This window comes from Geotrypetes seraphini, chromosome 2 (genome assembly GCF_902459505.1).
Source record: "Geotrypetes seraphini chromosome 2, aGeoSer1.1, whole genome shotgun sequence".
Taxonomy (NCBI): domain Eukaryota; kingdom Metazoa; phylum Chordata; class Amphibia; order Gymnophiona; family Dermophiidae; genus Geotrypetes; species Geotrypetes seraphini.
In genome coordinates, this window is record NC_047085.1 from 335,699,500 (window position 1) to 335,717,723 (window position 18,224).

Consider the following 18,224-nt stretch of genomic DNA (forward strand, 5'->3'; position numbering starts at 1 on the left):
CTTGGGTACTCCGTGTCATCTCGGAGGGTTACTCACTAAACTTCATGACTACGCCGCCGGACAATCCACCCGGTGCGTCTCTTTCCAACCGAGCCCAGCTTCCCTCTTCTCCTCTTGGAAGCCAGGGCTTTGTTGAGCCTTCGGGCGGTGGAGCGCGGTACCCCCCCGTACAACGGGGACAGGGGTTTTATTCCCGTTATTTTTTGCTCCCAAAGAAGACCGGGGACTTACGCCCCATTTTGGACCTCCGGAAGCTCAACAAGTTCCTTGTCCGGGAGAAGTTCCGTATGTTATCGCTTCCGGTCCTGTACCCTCTGTTGGAAGAAGGGAACTGGATGTGCTCCCTGGACCTGAAGGAAGCTTATACTCATGTTCCGGTGCATCCCGCCTTCCGCAAGTTTCTACGGTTCCAGGTGGAGGAGTTGCACCTTCAATATCGGGTCCTCCCCTTTGGCTTGGCTTCGTCCCCTCGAGTCTTCACGAAGTGTATGGTGGTAGTCGCGGCAGCCCTGAGATCTCGGGGGCTGCAGGTCTTTCCCTACCTGGACGATTGGCTGATCAAGGCATCTTCCAGGAGGGGGTTATCTCAGCGACCCAACAGACTATCGTCTTCCTTCAACGTCTGGAGTTCGAAGTGAACTTTCCCAAGTCCCAACTGTGCCCTGCTCAATCCCTTCAGTTTATCGGGGCCGTGCTGGACACGGTTCGCCTTCATGCGTTCCTCCCTCCTCCGAGTTTGGAGGCTCTGCTTCGACTGAGCCGTCAGATTTCGCTGCAGCACTCTGTATCGGCGCAACGTCTGATGATTCTTCTCTGCCACATGGCGTCGACGGTTCATGTTACACCGTTCGCCCGCTTGCACCTGAGGCTTCCTTAGTGGACCTTGGCCTCCCAGTGGCGTCAGGATCGGGACCCGGTCTCCTTTCCTGTAACAGTGACTCCTTCCTTGAGACGCTCGCTCCGTTGGTGGACCAACTCTTCCAATCTTTCCGGGGGTTTGCTCTTTCTCGTCCCTCCGCATCGCAAGGTCCTGACCACGGACTCTTCGGAGTACGCGTGGGGTGCTCATCTGGACGGTCTGCGGACTCAAGGCCTGTGGTCGGCGGAAGGACCGTCTTTGTCACATCAATGTTTTAGAGCTTCGTGCCATTTTTTCTGGCGGCTCGAGCGTTCTGCCACCTCCTGCACGATCAGATAGTCCTTGTACGGACGGACAATCAGGTGGCGATGTACTATGTGAACAAACAGGGGGGAACGGGCCTCTTGGTCTCTGTGCCGGGAGGCCCTACGCCTTTGGGAATGGGTGGTCTCTCAGAACATCTTCCTTCGGGCGGTTTACATTCTCCTACAGCATTGTGAATGTGTGTTATAAGGCGGGATCTTGTAATAGAGAATTATTGAACCTCCATGATGAGTACTTCTTAGCCACTACTAAATCATCAAGTGATAGGTCAATAGAAGCATGAGACGATATGGAGATTTCATCTATAGCTGAGTGAGATAAATTGTTAATGAGATTATTACTCACCAGAAAAAAACCTATTCTAGAATAAGAATTATGTGGTGTAGAATAGGAGTATTGTTTATCATTTCTGTGCATTAGTTTTCATGTATCCACCAACTTTAGTTGTGTAATCAAGTTATTCAGGCTTCGCCAAGCGTTAGAAGATTTTTGTTGAACCATAGATTTCCTATCATTAACTGGATCCAGCACCGGGTTGAAGTCTCCCACTAGGATATGTGCTTGTGATTTGTCCTCTAGGAGTGACATCATTATCCCATTAAAAAAAACCTCTGGTTTATCTTGATTAGGTGCATAGATATTGACGAGGGAGAGTGTAGTTTGACCAACCTGTAAGTTGGCTTTGATAGTTTATAGTTTATTCAATTTTTGATTAAACGCCTTTTCGATACTTCAAAGCGTTGTACAGAGTAAAAAGTATTAACATTTCACAAAAATGACGATTAAACATACTTTCCTATAGTTACTACAGGAATACAGACCGTACAAACTGGGTAAATGTTGACCTATTTGCCATAGAAACATAAGGATAAGTGGGAAGAAATACACTTGTAATAGAAAAGTGAGGAACATTTAAGGGAAAAACACTTAGGACCAGGGGAACAGTAAAAAATTAATAGTTGAGGAGAAGTGGTTCAATTAAAAGCGTCGTTAAAAAGAAAGCACTTTAAATTGCTTTTAAAAGTTTTTAAGTTTTTTTCCATGGGCCCTCAGCTTCTGTGGATTGGGAGAGAAGTTTGACATCATTACTTCTTCTGATAAGGATAGCCGTACCATTCTTCTTTTGCAAGGCAGGCAAGGACTGGCATGGTCCATTTGGTCTTTAATTTATCTGACTCTGCAATATTCAAACGGGTCTCTTGGAAACACACTATGTAAGGGGATTTTTTTTTTTTAACATAATAATAATAACAGTTTATATACCGCAGGACCGTGAAGTTCTATGCGGTTTACAATTATTAGAAATGTTACAGATTAGAAATATTACAGATTAAATGGAATAAACAAAGTACAGACTTAATTATTGATAGTTCTAGCAATCATTTGTTGAGGACTGAGATTGTATAGGTTGGTTTCCTAAGTATTTCAGGAACAGATGTGTTTTTAGGCGTTTCCTGAATTCCACATAGGTAGTGGGCATAGTCCAATATCTTTTTACGTTTTATTGGATTATTAAATTCCTTGATATTTAATTATACTATTTTCAACATCCTGACATTCTGGAACTGTGATCTGAAGTAGATGATAGGAATAATAGAGCATCCACTTGAGCAAGAGGAATCAAGTAATGACTAACATGAAACTGAAAATAAATAGTGACTTCCAGGTGTACCAACAAAACTGTTCAGTCCAAGAGAGGACTGAGAACAGAAAAAACCATGGGTAGAGAGTGCATAAGGGCAGCACCACCACAGGTCTGGCAAGATGTGGTGTACTTATTATTCTCTATCAGCATATACAACAAAGTATATCAGCAAACCTGCATCAGTTATAATAGACCTTGCATTAACAGCAACGTAACAATATAAACCATTAGGCCTAAATGAGTGATGTGGTGATAGGCATGCCTCTTATGGTAGTATAGAAAGAATGACATTGTAGAGCGTCATAGTGATGTTACTGTGAGATACTTGTAATACCTAGCCAGACAGCAATAGCGTAATTGGGTTGGAGCTTGCAAAACAAGGAAGAGAAAAACAAAGGAATGTGGCTAAGTGACCCAAGAGTGTTACTAAAAGATGAGAAAAAGTAATAGCAGACTTGATTATTTTATACATATGTAGATATTGCAACAAGGGCTCAGGGAGCACAACTCCCTTAGCATGATGGGGGAAGGAAAGAAATTATACAATACCGCAAAGATTTCTGCAAAAAAGGTACCATAAAATACAAAACGAGCTGTAATTGTATAAGCTAAGAAAAGCTAGACAAACAGCAATCCAATGCACTAGAAGATAAGACTAACTATACCAAGGCTACTACATACAATTACCAACTGAGAATGAGGGAAAACCAGACCTTCGAAGAAAAAATGGGAAAGCAATGTGTTTTTCAAGTAATAACAGAAAACTCATGATATGAGATGAATTGACATTGACAAAGATTATCATGTGATAGTAAGGGCATGGACTGGCCAAGCTGTAACCAAATCTCAACATTGAGACTAGAGAAATAATTTCTAACATATACAGCTAACTGCAATAATATATGAGAGGTGGATTTGCAACCCATACAAGCAGTAGCAGAAGAACCTTAATATGAAGGATGATAATTGCATTATATCAATAAGTGAACATATAAAACACTACAGGGAATACAGTACTACCGTAAATCAAGGCTCACTTCACGAGGCTGCAAACTGACTAGGAGAGTTATGACAAGGCAAGCCTATGGAAAAGCAAATACTGCAGTGGAAACATCAGACATTCAGAATAGTAATATCATAGACCAGCTGCTTACTACAAAAAAAAAAAAGGCACATTCATACTGCAGCCGGCAACATAGGCATTATTAACAAATTAGCGTAAGCAAATCAGTTAATGATAATAACAGTAAAGATGAGTGCCTAATAATCAACAGGATCAGACAGCAGTGTCATTCAATAGTAATGTTGCATGCGCATACTCTACTAGATAAATGAAGATAAGGAAGTGAGATTCACAGATAGAACATTGAAGGCCGGCATGTCAGTTTTCAGTAGTAACCCGGGTGAGATTATATGACATATCCAAACAACATAATAGACAATGCAGCTATCTGCCAAGACAATAAACCGTTAAAGGCAGGACAGTGAAACATGAGTATAATTCCCCCAAAAAACAATTAACTATGAAAACAATACTGAGGTGTTGGAGGCAAACATCCGTATGAGTTATACATAGTGATAAGCAAGACAAATCTTAAAACGCAAGAATTAAAGCAGCAGGTAACTGCACCTGCAGACATATGAAGGATAAAGTCAGAGAAGGGGCTATATGTATGACTACAAAATTAATCATATTTTCCTATACATCATGGCAACAGTAATTGACAAGAACAGCAATGAGCATATTTCAGCCCCGAAAAACCAAAGGACATGTTATATAATTCATAGCTAATCATCTATCACCAGGTACATCAAAAGTATTTATACTTGGCCATCAGGACAAGCAGGAGAGATGCATGTGAAGCGCTCAAACATGGTGGCTGTAAGCAGCATGTCCTACCCCCTACCTGGTCCGCCGCCGCAGGAAAGGCATGTGTAGGCGCCGGCCCAGAAGCCTTTTCTCCGACGTCAATTCTGACATCGGAGAGGAAGTTCCGGGCCAGCCAGGCAGCGATTTGGCTGGCCTAGAACTTCCTCTCCGACGTCAGAATGATGTCGGGGAGAAGGCTTCTGGGCCGGCGCCTGGACATGCCTTTCCTGCGGTTGTTGCGGCAGCAGGCGGAGAGCAGGGAGAGAACCCATTCTCAGCGATTGCCTGTCCCATTGTTCCCATACACAGCTTTGGGATGCCGTCTCTGAAAACGGGCCATTTCGCCGTCCCAAAGCTGTGCGTGGGGACAACGGGACAGGGAGATATTGAAAAAGGGATGGTCCTGTTCAAAACAGGACATATGGTCACATTATCAATGACGATCTCATTTCTGACTGTTGAGGGCTTACCAGAACATCCTTCACTCTCCACTGATATGCGGCCCGGCTCTAAAGCAGTTGTACCATTCCTTTATTTGTGTGGTGCCCATTGCTTCGTCCCCGAAGACCTGTTGAATCTTGACGATCGTTTCCACTTGGGAATCGCCAAGCTTTACACAAAATTTAATGCAGTATCATTCAACTTTTCCTGTCATTTTGTCAAAAATGAAAATCTGATGGCGCTCACTTACAACTTACTACTACTACTACTACTTGTTATTTCTATAGTGCTGAAAAGGCGTACACAAAGCTGTACATTTTAACATACAATAGACAGTCCCTGCTCAGAAGAGCTTACAATCTCATTTAGACAGGACATTACAGGGTAGGGGAGATTATGGTATAGGTAACTATACAGTGGGTTTAGGTATCTGACAGCAGTGAGTGGGAGTTAAGAGTTAAGCATTTTCAAAAAAGTAGGCCTTTTATAGCTTGGATTTGAACACTGCCAGGGATGGAGCATGACATATTGATTCAGGCAGCCTGTTCCAGGCATACAGCGCTGCAAGAATGAAGGGAGGGAGTCTGGAGTTGGCAGTGGAAAAGAAGGGTACTGATTAGAGGGGCTTGCCCAATAAGCGGAGATCACCGGAGGGTGGGGGAGCATAGGGGCAAATAAGTGAGGAGAGATATCGGGGGGCTTCAGAGTAAATGCACTTGTAAGTCAGCAAGAGGAGTTTAAACTGTATTCAGATATGGACAAGGAGCCAATGAAGTGACTTGAGAGGGGTAATGTGAGAATGAGTCTCGCAGCAGAATTTTGAACAGATTAAAGAGGTGAGAGATGGGCGCACCCAGTGACTGACAGCTTCTGTAAGCGGGGCAAAAATTCAAGCATGCGCATTAGGATTGCCTACATACGTGCACCAAACCACACCTCCCTAGCTTTATTTGTTTACGCAAGAAAAATTAAGGTCGGATACTTTTTGAACGGCCCTCGTAAATCAGCTAGCAAAAGAATGGATACCATTGCTTGAATGTTATATTACAGCTTCAGTAAATAAGAAAGTAGAACATTGGCATGAGACTTTAAACAAGGCATTGGACATGGGCCCCTGAGAAAATTATTAAGGTGAGAGAAAGTTATATGCCGCAGTCATGGAGAACAAGTGATCTGTTAGGTCTGACAAATAGTGAGAAAGGCAGAGACAATAGAGGAAAATGAGGGATACAGATGATCAACAGCTATAAGATGAAGCTATTGGAGTATCTGAGTCTATATGAAAAAGAAAAAATTAAATTTTTTCAGATACGAATAAATGGTGCGATTAATAGACCTCATGAATTGTATCATACTGTCTGTTTAGTAAACTGACATAAGGAATTAGAAGGTAATAGTGGACCAGATGTTAACTGCTATATGGAGCTTTTAAAAGAGAGACTGAAGTGCAATAGGTTAGTTTAAGAGAAATATCTTCAACAGATTCACAAGATCAGACACTGAAAAATGTCTTGTGTTTGAAAATGTGGTGGAGAAAAAGTTGGTGAGTGTTGAGGGATGCACACCAACTTGTACCTTGATGGATGCTTGCTCAGTTGGGATTATCAGACAGTTCGCAGAGAAAGTGGCTCCCTTTGTTACAGATCTAGTGAATAAATCACTAAAGGGGTATATCCAGATGAATGTAAACCAGTGGTCTCAAACTCAAACCATTTGCAGGGCCACATTTTGTATTTGTAGGTACTTAGAGGGCTGCAGAAAAAATAGTTAATGTCTTATTAAAAAAATGACAACTTTGCATGAGGTAAAACTCTTCATAGTTTATAAATCTTTCCTGTAACATCTTTCCTTTTCCTTAACAAAAGATTATAACAGTTAGAATCTTTGGTTAATTCAAAAATTGCAAATGTGGTGGGTAAATCATTGGTATTTTAAATACTGAGTGCAGTACACAACATGTTATCTTTTCTGACTAGAAACTTGGGCACGCTTCTCTACCACCAAGTTATCAATATTAGGATCAATATCCTTGGAAAATGCAACTTTCAAAACTGAAAACAAATGGGCGTCACTTAACTTGTTCCTTTGAAGAGATTTCACTTGGTTCATTTTTTAAAATAATTGTTCGCATGAATATGTGCTTCCGAACATAGACAGAACCTGTGCAGCTAGGTTGTGAATGGTTTTATATTTGTCCTTTGAAACACACTGATAGAATTCTGTTGAATTTTTCTTTTAGCAGAGAACACACTGAAAATCTATTAACTCTAGTTGAAGTTCTTCATGTGCTTCATCAACACTACAAGAAAATGGTGACATGAATATGTTAAAGATGTTTACCATATTCCTGAAGCATTCAAATCGCCTGTCAAAGTCTTCCTTTAACACACTAATTTTTGTAGAAAACTCTGCAAAATTAATTTCCTCTTCTGTCGTAATTGCAAACTTCAAAGTTGGGAAGTGAGCAAGATTTCCCGCTTTAAGCTGAACTTCCCAAAGCTGTAGTTTGCGCACAAATGCATTAATATTGCCAATCATATCAGTGACCAGCTTATTTTGGCCTTGCAGTTTGACATTCAAATCATTCAAGTAGCCAGTTATGTCTGTGCTGAATGCCAGATCACGTAACAATTTTGTATCATCAAAGAGTGAAACATCTTGATTTTTACTTTCTTGATTTTACATCTCTCAAATCCCAAAATCGTTTGAATACTCTTCCATAGCTAAGCCATCTTATTTGAGAGTGATACAGAATTTCACTATGCTCACAGCCAATTTCTTGTAGAAAAGTGTTGAACTGTCTGTGGTGCAAGCTTTTTGAGCGAATATAGTTAATAATTTTTACTACAGGCTTCAAAATATTGTTAACTTTTAAAACATGGCCACAAAGTGCACCTTGATGTATAATGCAGTTCCCTTTGGTTTGGGCGAATCCGTGCTCCGAGGGGGGCAGACCTCGGAACTGGACAGTGACTTCTCGCTGAGCCCGCTGGGTCCTGCGATCCCTCCCCATCCCGGGACGATGTCGGGCAGTCCCGCGGATCAACGGGAGACGTCGGGGAGTGAATCCCCGCTGGAACCGATGATGCTGCCTTTGACCCCAGAGGTAATTCAAGCTATGCCGGGTCACCAGCAAACGGCAGAGGGAGGAGGAGGCGTTCAGGGAGCAACGAGTGTGGGAAATGGAGTCCCTTCTCCACTTCAACCTCTGAAACCCCTGATCAAGCCTAAAGTGGTGGATATGGAGGCGTTGTGGGGAGCCATGGAGAGCCTTCACCAGGTATGCTCCCAATTTATTTCCTCAACTCAACAAACTGCAATTCAAATTAAAAATTGTGAAGGGAAAATTCAACAACAAGCAACTAGAATGGATAATATTGAAAAGACAGTCTCTGAAATAAAACTTGTATCAAATTCTCAAATGAAAGAAAAAAACTTAATGATTAGGAAAATTGAAAACTTAGAAAATGCAAATAGAAATTTAACCCTGAGACTTTTAAATTTTCCTGTATCTAGAATATTATCACCGAGAGAACTTTTTCATTCTTTTTTGACTTCAGTTTTAAAATTTCCAGAGACAAATATGCCACCATTGCAAAAACTATATTATCTAAATATAGTTGAAGAGGATAAGGACAAGTCAATTGTTCATCCTGGAGAATTAGACCTCACTGGGATGTTAGAATCTTCACGGATTGAGATTTCAGCGAGAGCCACTTTGTTAGTAACTTTTGTTTTCTTACAAGATAAAGAAGCTCTTCTCCGCCTCTATTATAGAACTGAAAATGTTGAATTTTACAATCACAAAATTGCAATTTTTCCTGATGTTTCAAAGTGGACGCAGCTTAGACGGAAAAAATTTCTGACATTCCGTCAGTCAGTTTTGGCTTTGGGAGCTACCTTTCAACTTAGGTTTCCTTGTAAATGTTGTATTTCCTATCAAACAAATAAGTATATTTTTTATGATCCAGAACAACTGCAATATTTTTTGGAAGGTAAGGCTGCCATTAAGGCTCCTGACCCCTCTGTAATTTCAACCACTTAGGACCTAATGTAATTAACCAAAGAACCCTGTACATTTGTGGCATATGCAAATATGACCGAGTTTAGTTTTCTTTAATTCAACTACCCTTGACTGTGTATGGTTTCACTCTCCTTTAATGTGGACTATAATCATTGTACTGGAATTTATGATTTGATAATAATTTCTTGAATTTATTTAGTTACATGTATCAAAGTGATCTTTGTGATCTATGATGTGAAAATAAATAAAATAGATTTCTATTGGCCAATGTGAAGAAACACCACCGCAGGAGAAATAGGGGGGGTGGTTCAAAAAAAATTTCTGTGTGACAAGACAATTGTAATGAATCAAAGCCTATGTGAAGAAGCACCACCACAGAAGAGATCATAGGGGGATTTAAAAAAATTCTGTGTGACAGACAATTGCAATTTCCAAAGCTTATGTGAAGAAACAAATTTTTCACATACTTGCCAAAGGCCTACAGCCCTACACTGCAACCGCCACCACAGCCTGGGATGCCTCGTTGCTCGGTTCCGGTGCTTGCGGGCGAGCTGCAGGGCAGAATGAGCTGTGCGCTTCGGATCTGGGCTGAGAGGGGGTGGAAGATGGCTGAGACCGCAAGATACACAGCGCAACCCAGCAGCCGCTCGCTGACATTCATGCTGACTAGAGTCGCAAGCCAAAGGAGGCGGAGGGAGGCTGAGACTGGGAGAAGCACAGCGCCACCAGGAGGCCATTTGCCGACATTCCCTCCAGAGAGACACAAGTCAGTTACAGCAGTCAAATGTTCGCGGTCTGTACACGATTGTCCTCTCCACAATTGGAAAACTTGTGAAGCGGAGAAGACAGACCGCGGGCCGCAAAATAGTCCCTGGGGGGGCCACATGTGACCCGTGGGCTGATTTTGAGACCGCTGATATAAACAGTCCACCGTTAAACCAATAATGAAGAAGCACGATATGTTAATCAGATGGCCAATTTTCATCCAATATCTGTGGTCCCATTTTTAGGGAAAGTTTGGGGTTTTTTTTGTGAGGTTTGCGTCTTTGCGTCTGGCTTTACCAAAGAGAACACTGCAACAATACCTGAACCAGGGAGAGTATTCAAGGGGGAAATTGAGGAAAGCCTCACCACAGTGAATGATATACTATCAGATCGATAAACTAAAAAGCGATAAATCCTCTGGACCGGATGGAATTCACCCGAGAGTGCTAAAGGAGCTTAAGGTAGAAATCGGAGAACTGTTACAATCCCTAGCTAACTTGTCAATTAGAACCAGACAAATACCAGACGACTGGAGGATAGCAAATGTCATCCCAATCTTCAAAAAGGGATCAAGGGGAGAACCAGGAAACTACAGACCTGTGAGTCTTACGTCGGTTCCTGGGAAGATGGTTGAAGCACTAATCAAGGATAGCTTAGTGCAGCACCTGGATAATCATGACCTGATGAGAGCTAGTCAACACGGTTTCAGGAAGGGGAAGTCATGTTTGACAAATTTGCTTCAATTTTTTGAGATGGTGAACCAACATATCGATAGTGGAGAACCGGTGGATATTGTATACTTGGACTTCCAGAAAGCATTCGACAAGGTACCACACGCAAGGCTCATGAGGAAACTACAAAGACATGGAATAAAAGGGGATATACTAAGATGGATAGGCAAATGGCTGAAGAACAGATTGCAGAGGGTGAGCATATATGGGAAGTTCTCGGACTGGGAGAAGGTGACGAGCGGCGTGCCCCAGGGATCGGTTCTTGGGCCCTTCTTGTTCAATATCTACATAAATGACCTAGAAGAGGAAACAACAAGTAACATAATCAAGTTTGCAGATGACACAAAACTGTCTGGCAGTTGGGTCGCAAATAGACAGAGATGCACTTCAAAGAGATTTGAACCAACTGGAGAAATGGGCGGAAAAGTGGCAGATGAAATTTAATATAGAAAAATGCAAAGTGATGCACCTGGGCAGGCAAAACAAAGAACAAGAATATAAAATGTTAGGTGTAACATTGGGCAAGAGCGAACAAGAAAGGGACCTGGGGGTACTGATAGACAGGACCCTGAAGCCGTCGGCTCAATGCGCAGCGGCGGCAAAGAAAGCAAACAGGATGTTGGGCATGATAAAGAAGGGCATCACGAGTAGATCGGCGGATGTCATAATGCCGCTTTATAGAGCAATGGTCAGACCACATTTAGAATACTGTGTCCAACACTGGTCTCCCTACCTAAAGAAGGATATAACCCTACTAGAGAGGGTGCAGAGACGAGCCACAAAACTAATAAAAGGTATGAGTTACGAAGAACGCCTCGAAAAACTGGGATTGTTTACCCTCCAGAAGAGAAGGCTGCGAGGGGATATGATAGAGACTTTTAAAATACTAAAAGGTTTCGACAAAATGGAGCAAGAATCGTCGTTATTCACATTGTCAACAGTGACTCGAACAAGAGGTCATGGACTAAAACTTAGGGGAGACAGACTCGGGACTAATATCCGGAAGTTCTGCTTCACACAGCGAGTGGTGGACGCCTGGAATGCTCTCCCGGAGGAGGTTGTGACAGAGACCACCATTCTGGGATTCAATGGCAAGTTGGATGCACATCTTCTTGCAAATCACATTGAGGGACACGGGTGAACAAGTTTTCCATTTGAGAACACCTAGCTTGGCCTCCGCGTTAGAGAGCTGCACGGGAACGGGGACGACGGGAATCCCGCGGGTTCCCCCTTCGGGTCACGGGGATTCCGTGGGGACGCCCCCTAGGGTCGCGGGGATCCCGTGGGGACGCCCCCTAGGGTCGCGGGGTTCCTGCGGGGCTGGATGTACTCAGTCACGGGGCTCTTCTTCTCCCTACGTTCTCTGCTTGCAGCACAGAGCCGAACGGAAGTCTTCCCGACGTCAGCGCTGACGTCGGAGGGGAGGGAGGGCTTAAACAAAGCCCTCCCTCCCTCTGACGTCAGCGCTGACGTCGGGAAGACTTCGGTTTGGCTCTGTGCTGCAGGCAGTGCAGGTAAGGAGGAGAGTAGCCTCGCGGTTCGAGTGGCTACCAAGGGAGGGGGGCGGTCCGCCCCGCCCCGGTTGCAGCACAGCCGGCCAGGTCCCCTTACTTTTGTGGCACTTCCCCTACCGACCGACAACAGCCCCGGTCCGACAATCCTCCCTGCCCTGTAGCCGCGAATCTAAATTATCTTCTTACAGCAGCTGTAATAAGGTAATTTAGATTTGCGGTTAAGGGCATGGAGGTTTGTCGGACTGGGGCTGTTGTCGGTCGGTCGGTCGGGGAAGTGCCACAAAAGTAAGGGGACCTGGCCGGCTGTGCTGCACCCGGGGCGGTAGAGAAGGAGGGGGGAGAAGGACGCTGAAAGGCCACGGGGAAGACGGGAGGGGGGGAAGGACTCTGAAAGCACTTTAAGACAGAGGAGGGAGAAGGACACTGAAAGCACCTGGGGAATACAAAGGGGTGGAGAAGGACGCTGAAAGGACATGGGGAGGACGGGGGGGAAGGACTCTGAAAGCACTTGTGGAAGACAGAGGGGGGAGAAGGATGCTGAAAGCACATGGGGAAGACAAAGGGGTGGAGAAGGACGCTGAAAGGACATGGGGAAGACGGGGGGGGTTGAGAAGGACGCTGAAAGGCCATGGGGAAGACAGAGAGGGAGAAGGACGCTGAAAGGACATGGGGAAGCAGAGGGGGGAGAAGGACACTGAAAGCACATGTGGAAGACAGAGGGGGGAGAAGACGCTGGCAGGGAAGAAGACAGATGCCAGACTATGGGGGGAGCGGAGAGAAGAAGATGGGTGCCAGACCAATTTGGAAAGGGGAAGAAAGTGAGAGGCACAGTAACAGAGCAAATGGAAGATGCAGAAGAAGAGAGACAGTGGATGGAAGGAATTGAAAGAGAACATGAGGAAAGCAGAAACCAGGCAACAAAGGTAGGAAAAGAATTATATTTCTTTTTTTTTTATTTTGCTTCAGGATAAAGTAGTATATTAGTTGTGTTGATAAAAATTTATAAACATTAGAGGCTCTGGTAGAAACCCGTTTGCAAAGTATGTATTCTTCCCAATTAATATTTTCAAATTAATAAAGTCTTTTTGCTTATTTGTAAATGGGTTTCTACCAGAGCCTTTAATTCAATAGCATAATTAAATGAAATAACTATTTCTGAAGTTTATAGGGACGGAGGGGATTCCTCGCGGGGACGGAGGGGATTCCTCGCGGGGACGGGTGGGGACGGAGGGATTCCTCACGGGGACGGGTGGGATTCCTCACGTGGACGGGTGGGACTTTGGCGGGGACGGGTGGGATTTCTGTCCCCGCGCAACTCTCTACTCCGCGTGTGCGGGTCGCCGGACTAGATGGACCTAGGGTCTGATCAGGTGAAGGCATTTCTTATGTTCTTATGTTTGTTTGTTTTTTTAAATAGAAAAAAACAATTTTATCTCAGTTGGTTGAATTTGTTGAACAAGAGAAGTATCTAAATCATTGTTTGGGTTTCAACTGGCCCATAGCATTGAGTTATTGTCGATGTCTGTAGTGGATGTTTTGCGGCAGGAATGGATCAACATGTAGCATACTGTATGGTTTTGATTGATGATTCTGTTGATTTAAGCTTATTGTTAAGAACATAAAAATAGCCTTACTGGGTCAGACCAATGGTCCATCAAGCCCAGTAGCCTGTTCTCACAGTGACCAATCCAGGTCACTAGTACCTGGCCAAAACCCAAGGAGTAGCAATATTCCATGCTACCGATATAGGGCAAGCAGTGGCTTTCCCCATGTCTCTCTCAATAAGACTATGGAATTTTCCTCCAGGAACTTGTCCAAACCTTCCTTAAAACCAGCTACGCTATCCGCTCTTACCACATCCTCTGGCAATGCGTTCCAGAGCTTAACTATTCTCTGAGTGAAAAAATTTCCTCCTATTGGCTTTAAAAGTATTTCCCTGTAACTTCGAAAGGCCCCTAGTCTTTGTAATTTTTGACAAGAGTGAAAAATCGATCCACTTGTACCTGTTATACTCCACTCAGGATTTTGTAAACTTCAATCATATCTCCCCTCAGCCATCTCTTTTCCAAGCTAAAGAGCCCTAACCGTTTTAGTCTTACATCATATGAGAGGAGTTCCATCCCCTTTACCATCTTGGTTGCTCTTCTTTGAACCTTTTCTAGCGCCACTATATTTTTCTTGAGAAAAGGAGACCAGAATTGAACGCAATGCTCCAGATGAGGTCGCACCATGGAGCGATACAGGAGTATTATAACATTCTTAGTCTTGTTAACCATCTCTTTTTAAATAACTCCTAGCATCCTGTTTGCTTTTTTGGCCACTGTCGCACATTGGGCGGAAGGTTTCATCGTATTGTCTACAATGATATCCAGATCCTTTTCTTGGGCGCTAATCCCAAGGTGGACCCTAGCATCCGGTAACTTTGATTCAGGTTATTCTTCCCAATGTGCATCACTTTGCATTTGTCCACATTAAATTTCATCTGCCATTTGGACAGCCAATCTTCCAATTTCCTACGGTCTGCCTGCAATTTTCACTATCCGCATGGAAAGTTTTGCTTTTGGAGGTACAGTATTACAATGGTTTAAATCATATATGTTTGATCATACATTCAGAGTGTACAATGGTAGTAAGGCATCAAAGGAAGATCTGGTGAGGAAGGGTGTACCTCAAGGATCTGCTATATTGGCACTTTTATATAACATCTAAGTAGCGTCATTAGGGGAAGTGCTTGAACAACTTCAGATCCCATATCGACAATATGCTGCTGATGATCTACTTTTCTTCCCAGTACATAAATGGAGGATGGATTTGCAGCATTCCATAAATCATTATATGTCAAAGATAGAAGATTGGATGGGAAGATCATGGATTGTGTCTAAATGTGGGAAAAATTGAGGTAATGTTTGTTGGAAGGAGTGGGGAAGAGTTGTGGCCCAATTCATTGAGTGTGTTAGGAATGATACTACCTTAGAAGAAAAAAAATGATTGTTTTAGGGGTTGTGTTGGATCCAGGCCTGCCTATGAAGTTGCAAATAGTCAAGACTGTAAAGGCATGTTTTAGCCAATTTCAAATGCTATGTTGTTTGAAATCATTGCTCACCTTCTGACCTTAGAACTGTTGTTCAGGGGATGGTTTTGTTGAGGTTGGACTATTGTAGTGCTCTCTATCTTGGAATCTCAAAAACGAGAGGGAGGGCATTGCAATTAGTGCAAAATGCTGCAGCTAAAGTAGGTTGGTTCTGGGTGTTGATAGGATGGAACCTCTAGAAACATATGGACCCAACATGGTCTGTGTTTCGACACAATTGTCTTCTTCAGGGGTCCCTACTGGTCCTAAAAGTGAACTTGTGGATTAAAACAAAGGATCTCTACGTAAAACCGATGCGCTCAAAACAACAGAGTCGTGCTCTAAGCTCCCAGGCTCCTTAACCACACAACACTCAAACACTTATGATTTTAAAGTGTTTGAGGCTTGTGCAGATGAGGACAGAGCATGCAGGAATGGGACAGGAAAAAAACTTGATGGAGAAAATGAGTTCCTGTAGGGATGGGGAAAAATTTGTCCCCATGTCATTCTCTTCCCTGAGGGTTAAAGATTGGGGCTATGGAGAGAGAAGCACCTTCAAGCACAACTGAGTGTGGTCTGAACACCTGGAGCACCAGCTCAAGGATTCAACCATATAGGATATAGATTATGGACTACATCCTAGGGAGTAAAGTCTACTAGGGACTTGTTGCACCAAACCAACCAACACCATCTGCTGAAGGTAGAGTATAGTGAAAGTTCAATGATATAATTGGTCTTATTCAGTATTTTACCTCCATCTACTGGTAGTGGGACTCAACCCACTGGTCTGGACTGGTTTGAATGCCGAGCATAAAGATGATAAATTGCAATAATTTCTCTTACCAAACTGAAAAGTAATATCTGCCTGAGATACATACAGAAAAGTAAGTATGGAGTTTTAACAATTAGGACTTATGCATGTTAGTACTATTTACAATCAGCAGAAAACATCCGGTAGTCCTGTTATTGTGTAAGAGCAATCAAGTCACTTAAAGGAATTTCAAGTTATGACCCATCTACTACTCCGATACAAAATACCATGGACCTTTCTTTGTGTTTAGTTTAAATGCAGTAACTTCTTAATAGGGAAGGTAATAGAGATGATACCTGAGAACTATTTCTGAATCCAAAAAAGCATGGGATAAACGCAAAGGATCTGTGAGAGAGAGGAAGGAACTATAGAGCTTAGTTGTTGGTTTAGATAGGCTATATAGTCTATCTGCCATTGTTTTCTATATTAATATTTTTTTTTCTTTTTTTCAATCTGCCTAGGTCAAAATGATCACATTAAGGAGTCAGAAACAAATGTCTCATCACCTGAAGAGCACCCTCATATTTTACCTCCAGACCAGCGCCCTCCTGAGCCACCAGAACCACCACCAATTTGTGAACAAGATCTAGATTATCGGACAGAGAACAAGCATGTACACAGTAGTATCTCTCCTGCAGCTGATGCTCATGAAGGAGTAAAGGCAGTCCTACTTCAACTGTTAGCTCACCATCAGGCTCAGGACAAGAAAGAAACAAGTGCTGTGGACAATCGTACAGCAGGATCGTATGCAGCTCCAGACTATGCTGATAACTTTGGGCTGTCTTCCTTCTCAAATGCCACCTATGGGAAGGAAGGCATAGGAGGCGCACCTTCTGGTGGATTAGAAAGAACCTTTGTTGGGAACTCAAATTGTCAACCCCTGGAAAACTATAGCACTGCTTCATCTCGGATTTGTCCACCACAACCACAACATCCACCTCCACCACCACCCCCACTACCACCACTACCACCCCCACCCCCTGCCTTTTCAGAACTATTTACCAGCTCAGTGACTGGATATGGAGACAGTTACCTCAATAGTTCAGTGCTGTTTAGTGGTGATAAAGACCATAGATTTGAATATAGCCAAGGTCCTATATTAGTGCTGGGGCATGGTGGTGACCTTTCCATAAGATCAGAGAACACTCATCCTTTGCCAATAAGGATGCATAACTATAGCTATAGCACTAATCTTCAGGATAACCTTGGTGGTCCTAGCCACATGCATGGACCCATGTGGACTTCCCCTGCTCACGGACCTGGATATTCCCAAGAATTCAGAGGACACATTGGCACATCAGTGGCTAGAGGCAGAGGCTTACCCTACTGATAGTCTGTTATACCTCAGGCACATCATTTTTAGGAAAATCCTATCCCCCCAACTATAGCTGCAATTGAAAGCAGCAATCCAACAGGCTTGAATAATGTTCATTCAACAAAAGCTTAATTTATGTGAAAAAGGGTCAAGCATACCATAGTAGTTCAAAGAATAACTTTTCTCAAAGTTCATGATCTTTGAAAAACTAGATCCACTAACTGTTCATCTTGACAGATACTAACTTTTGTTTTATTTTGTATGTTGGTGGTTTTAAGTGGATGCTAAATTTAGGGACAGAAGATTTCTATGGCACCCTTATAGACCTTTTGAAGACCTGTGCACACTTGTGCATTTTTGTAAGTTTGGACCAATTTTTATGTAGAACAAAAACCTAAAACAAAATGAAAAATTCAAAACAGAAAATGTTTTACAACAGTCAGAAAGCAGGGCACTGATTAGTTTTTCTTTTCTTTTTCTAAACGTATCTTTTGGTCAAAGGTCACTGTCATTTTTGCGCTGCTTTCAGTGTTATTGTGGAAAATGTACGTTGCTCATTTCAGATAAAATAAAACATGACCTTTCTCAGTATGAAGGTTTTTTTTTTCCAAGTATTGCGAGTTTTTTTTTTCTCATCCAAGTGCAAGAATATCTTTGGTTCTGGAAAAAAATGAGATTCCTAAAAGGTTGATTCCTTTATATTAGAGTAATGAATGAAACATCCAAATATGTAAATGAATTTTTCATGGAAATGAAGTAGGCAACAAGATAAAAATTGTAATCCTTTGAATAAGGACTAATACAATGCTAATTTAAAAAAAAACAAAAAAAACCAACATTTAAGGAAAGATAAAA

General features: G+C 42.8%; 1 protein-coding gene across 6 annotated transcripts in view; it reads left to right on the forward strand.

Annotated features, from left to right (window-relative positions):
- Positions 1-17,983, forward strand: part of CDK13 (cyclin dependent kinase 13) — a 231,348-nt gene extending 213,365 nt beyond the window's left edge. For 5 of the 6 annotated variants that reach the window (XM_033930257.1, XM_033930258.1, XM_033930251.1 and 2 more), the window contains one exon: positions 16,516-17,983. In XM_033930257.1, coding sequence (XP_033786148.1) covers positions 16,516-17,384 — 869 coding nt within the window. In that variant the 3' untranslated portion in view covers positions 17,385-17,983. The remainder of the gene's footprint in view (positions 1-16,515) is intronic. The other variant, XM_033930256.1, reaches the window with a different exon arrangement.
- The last annotated feature ends 241 nt before the right edge of the window (positions 17,984-18,224 follow it).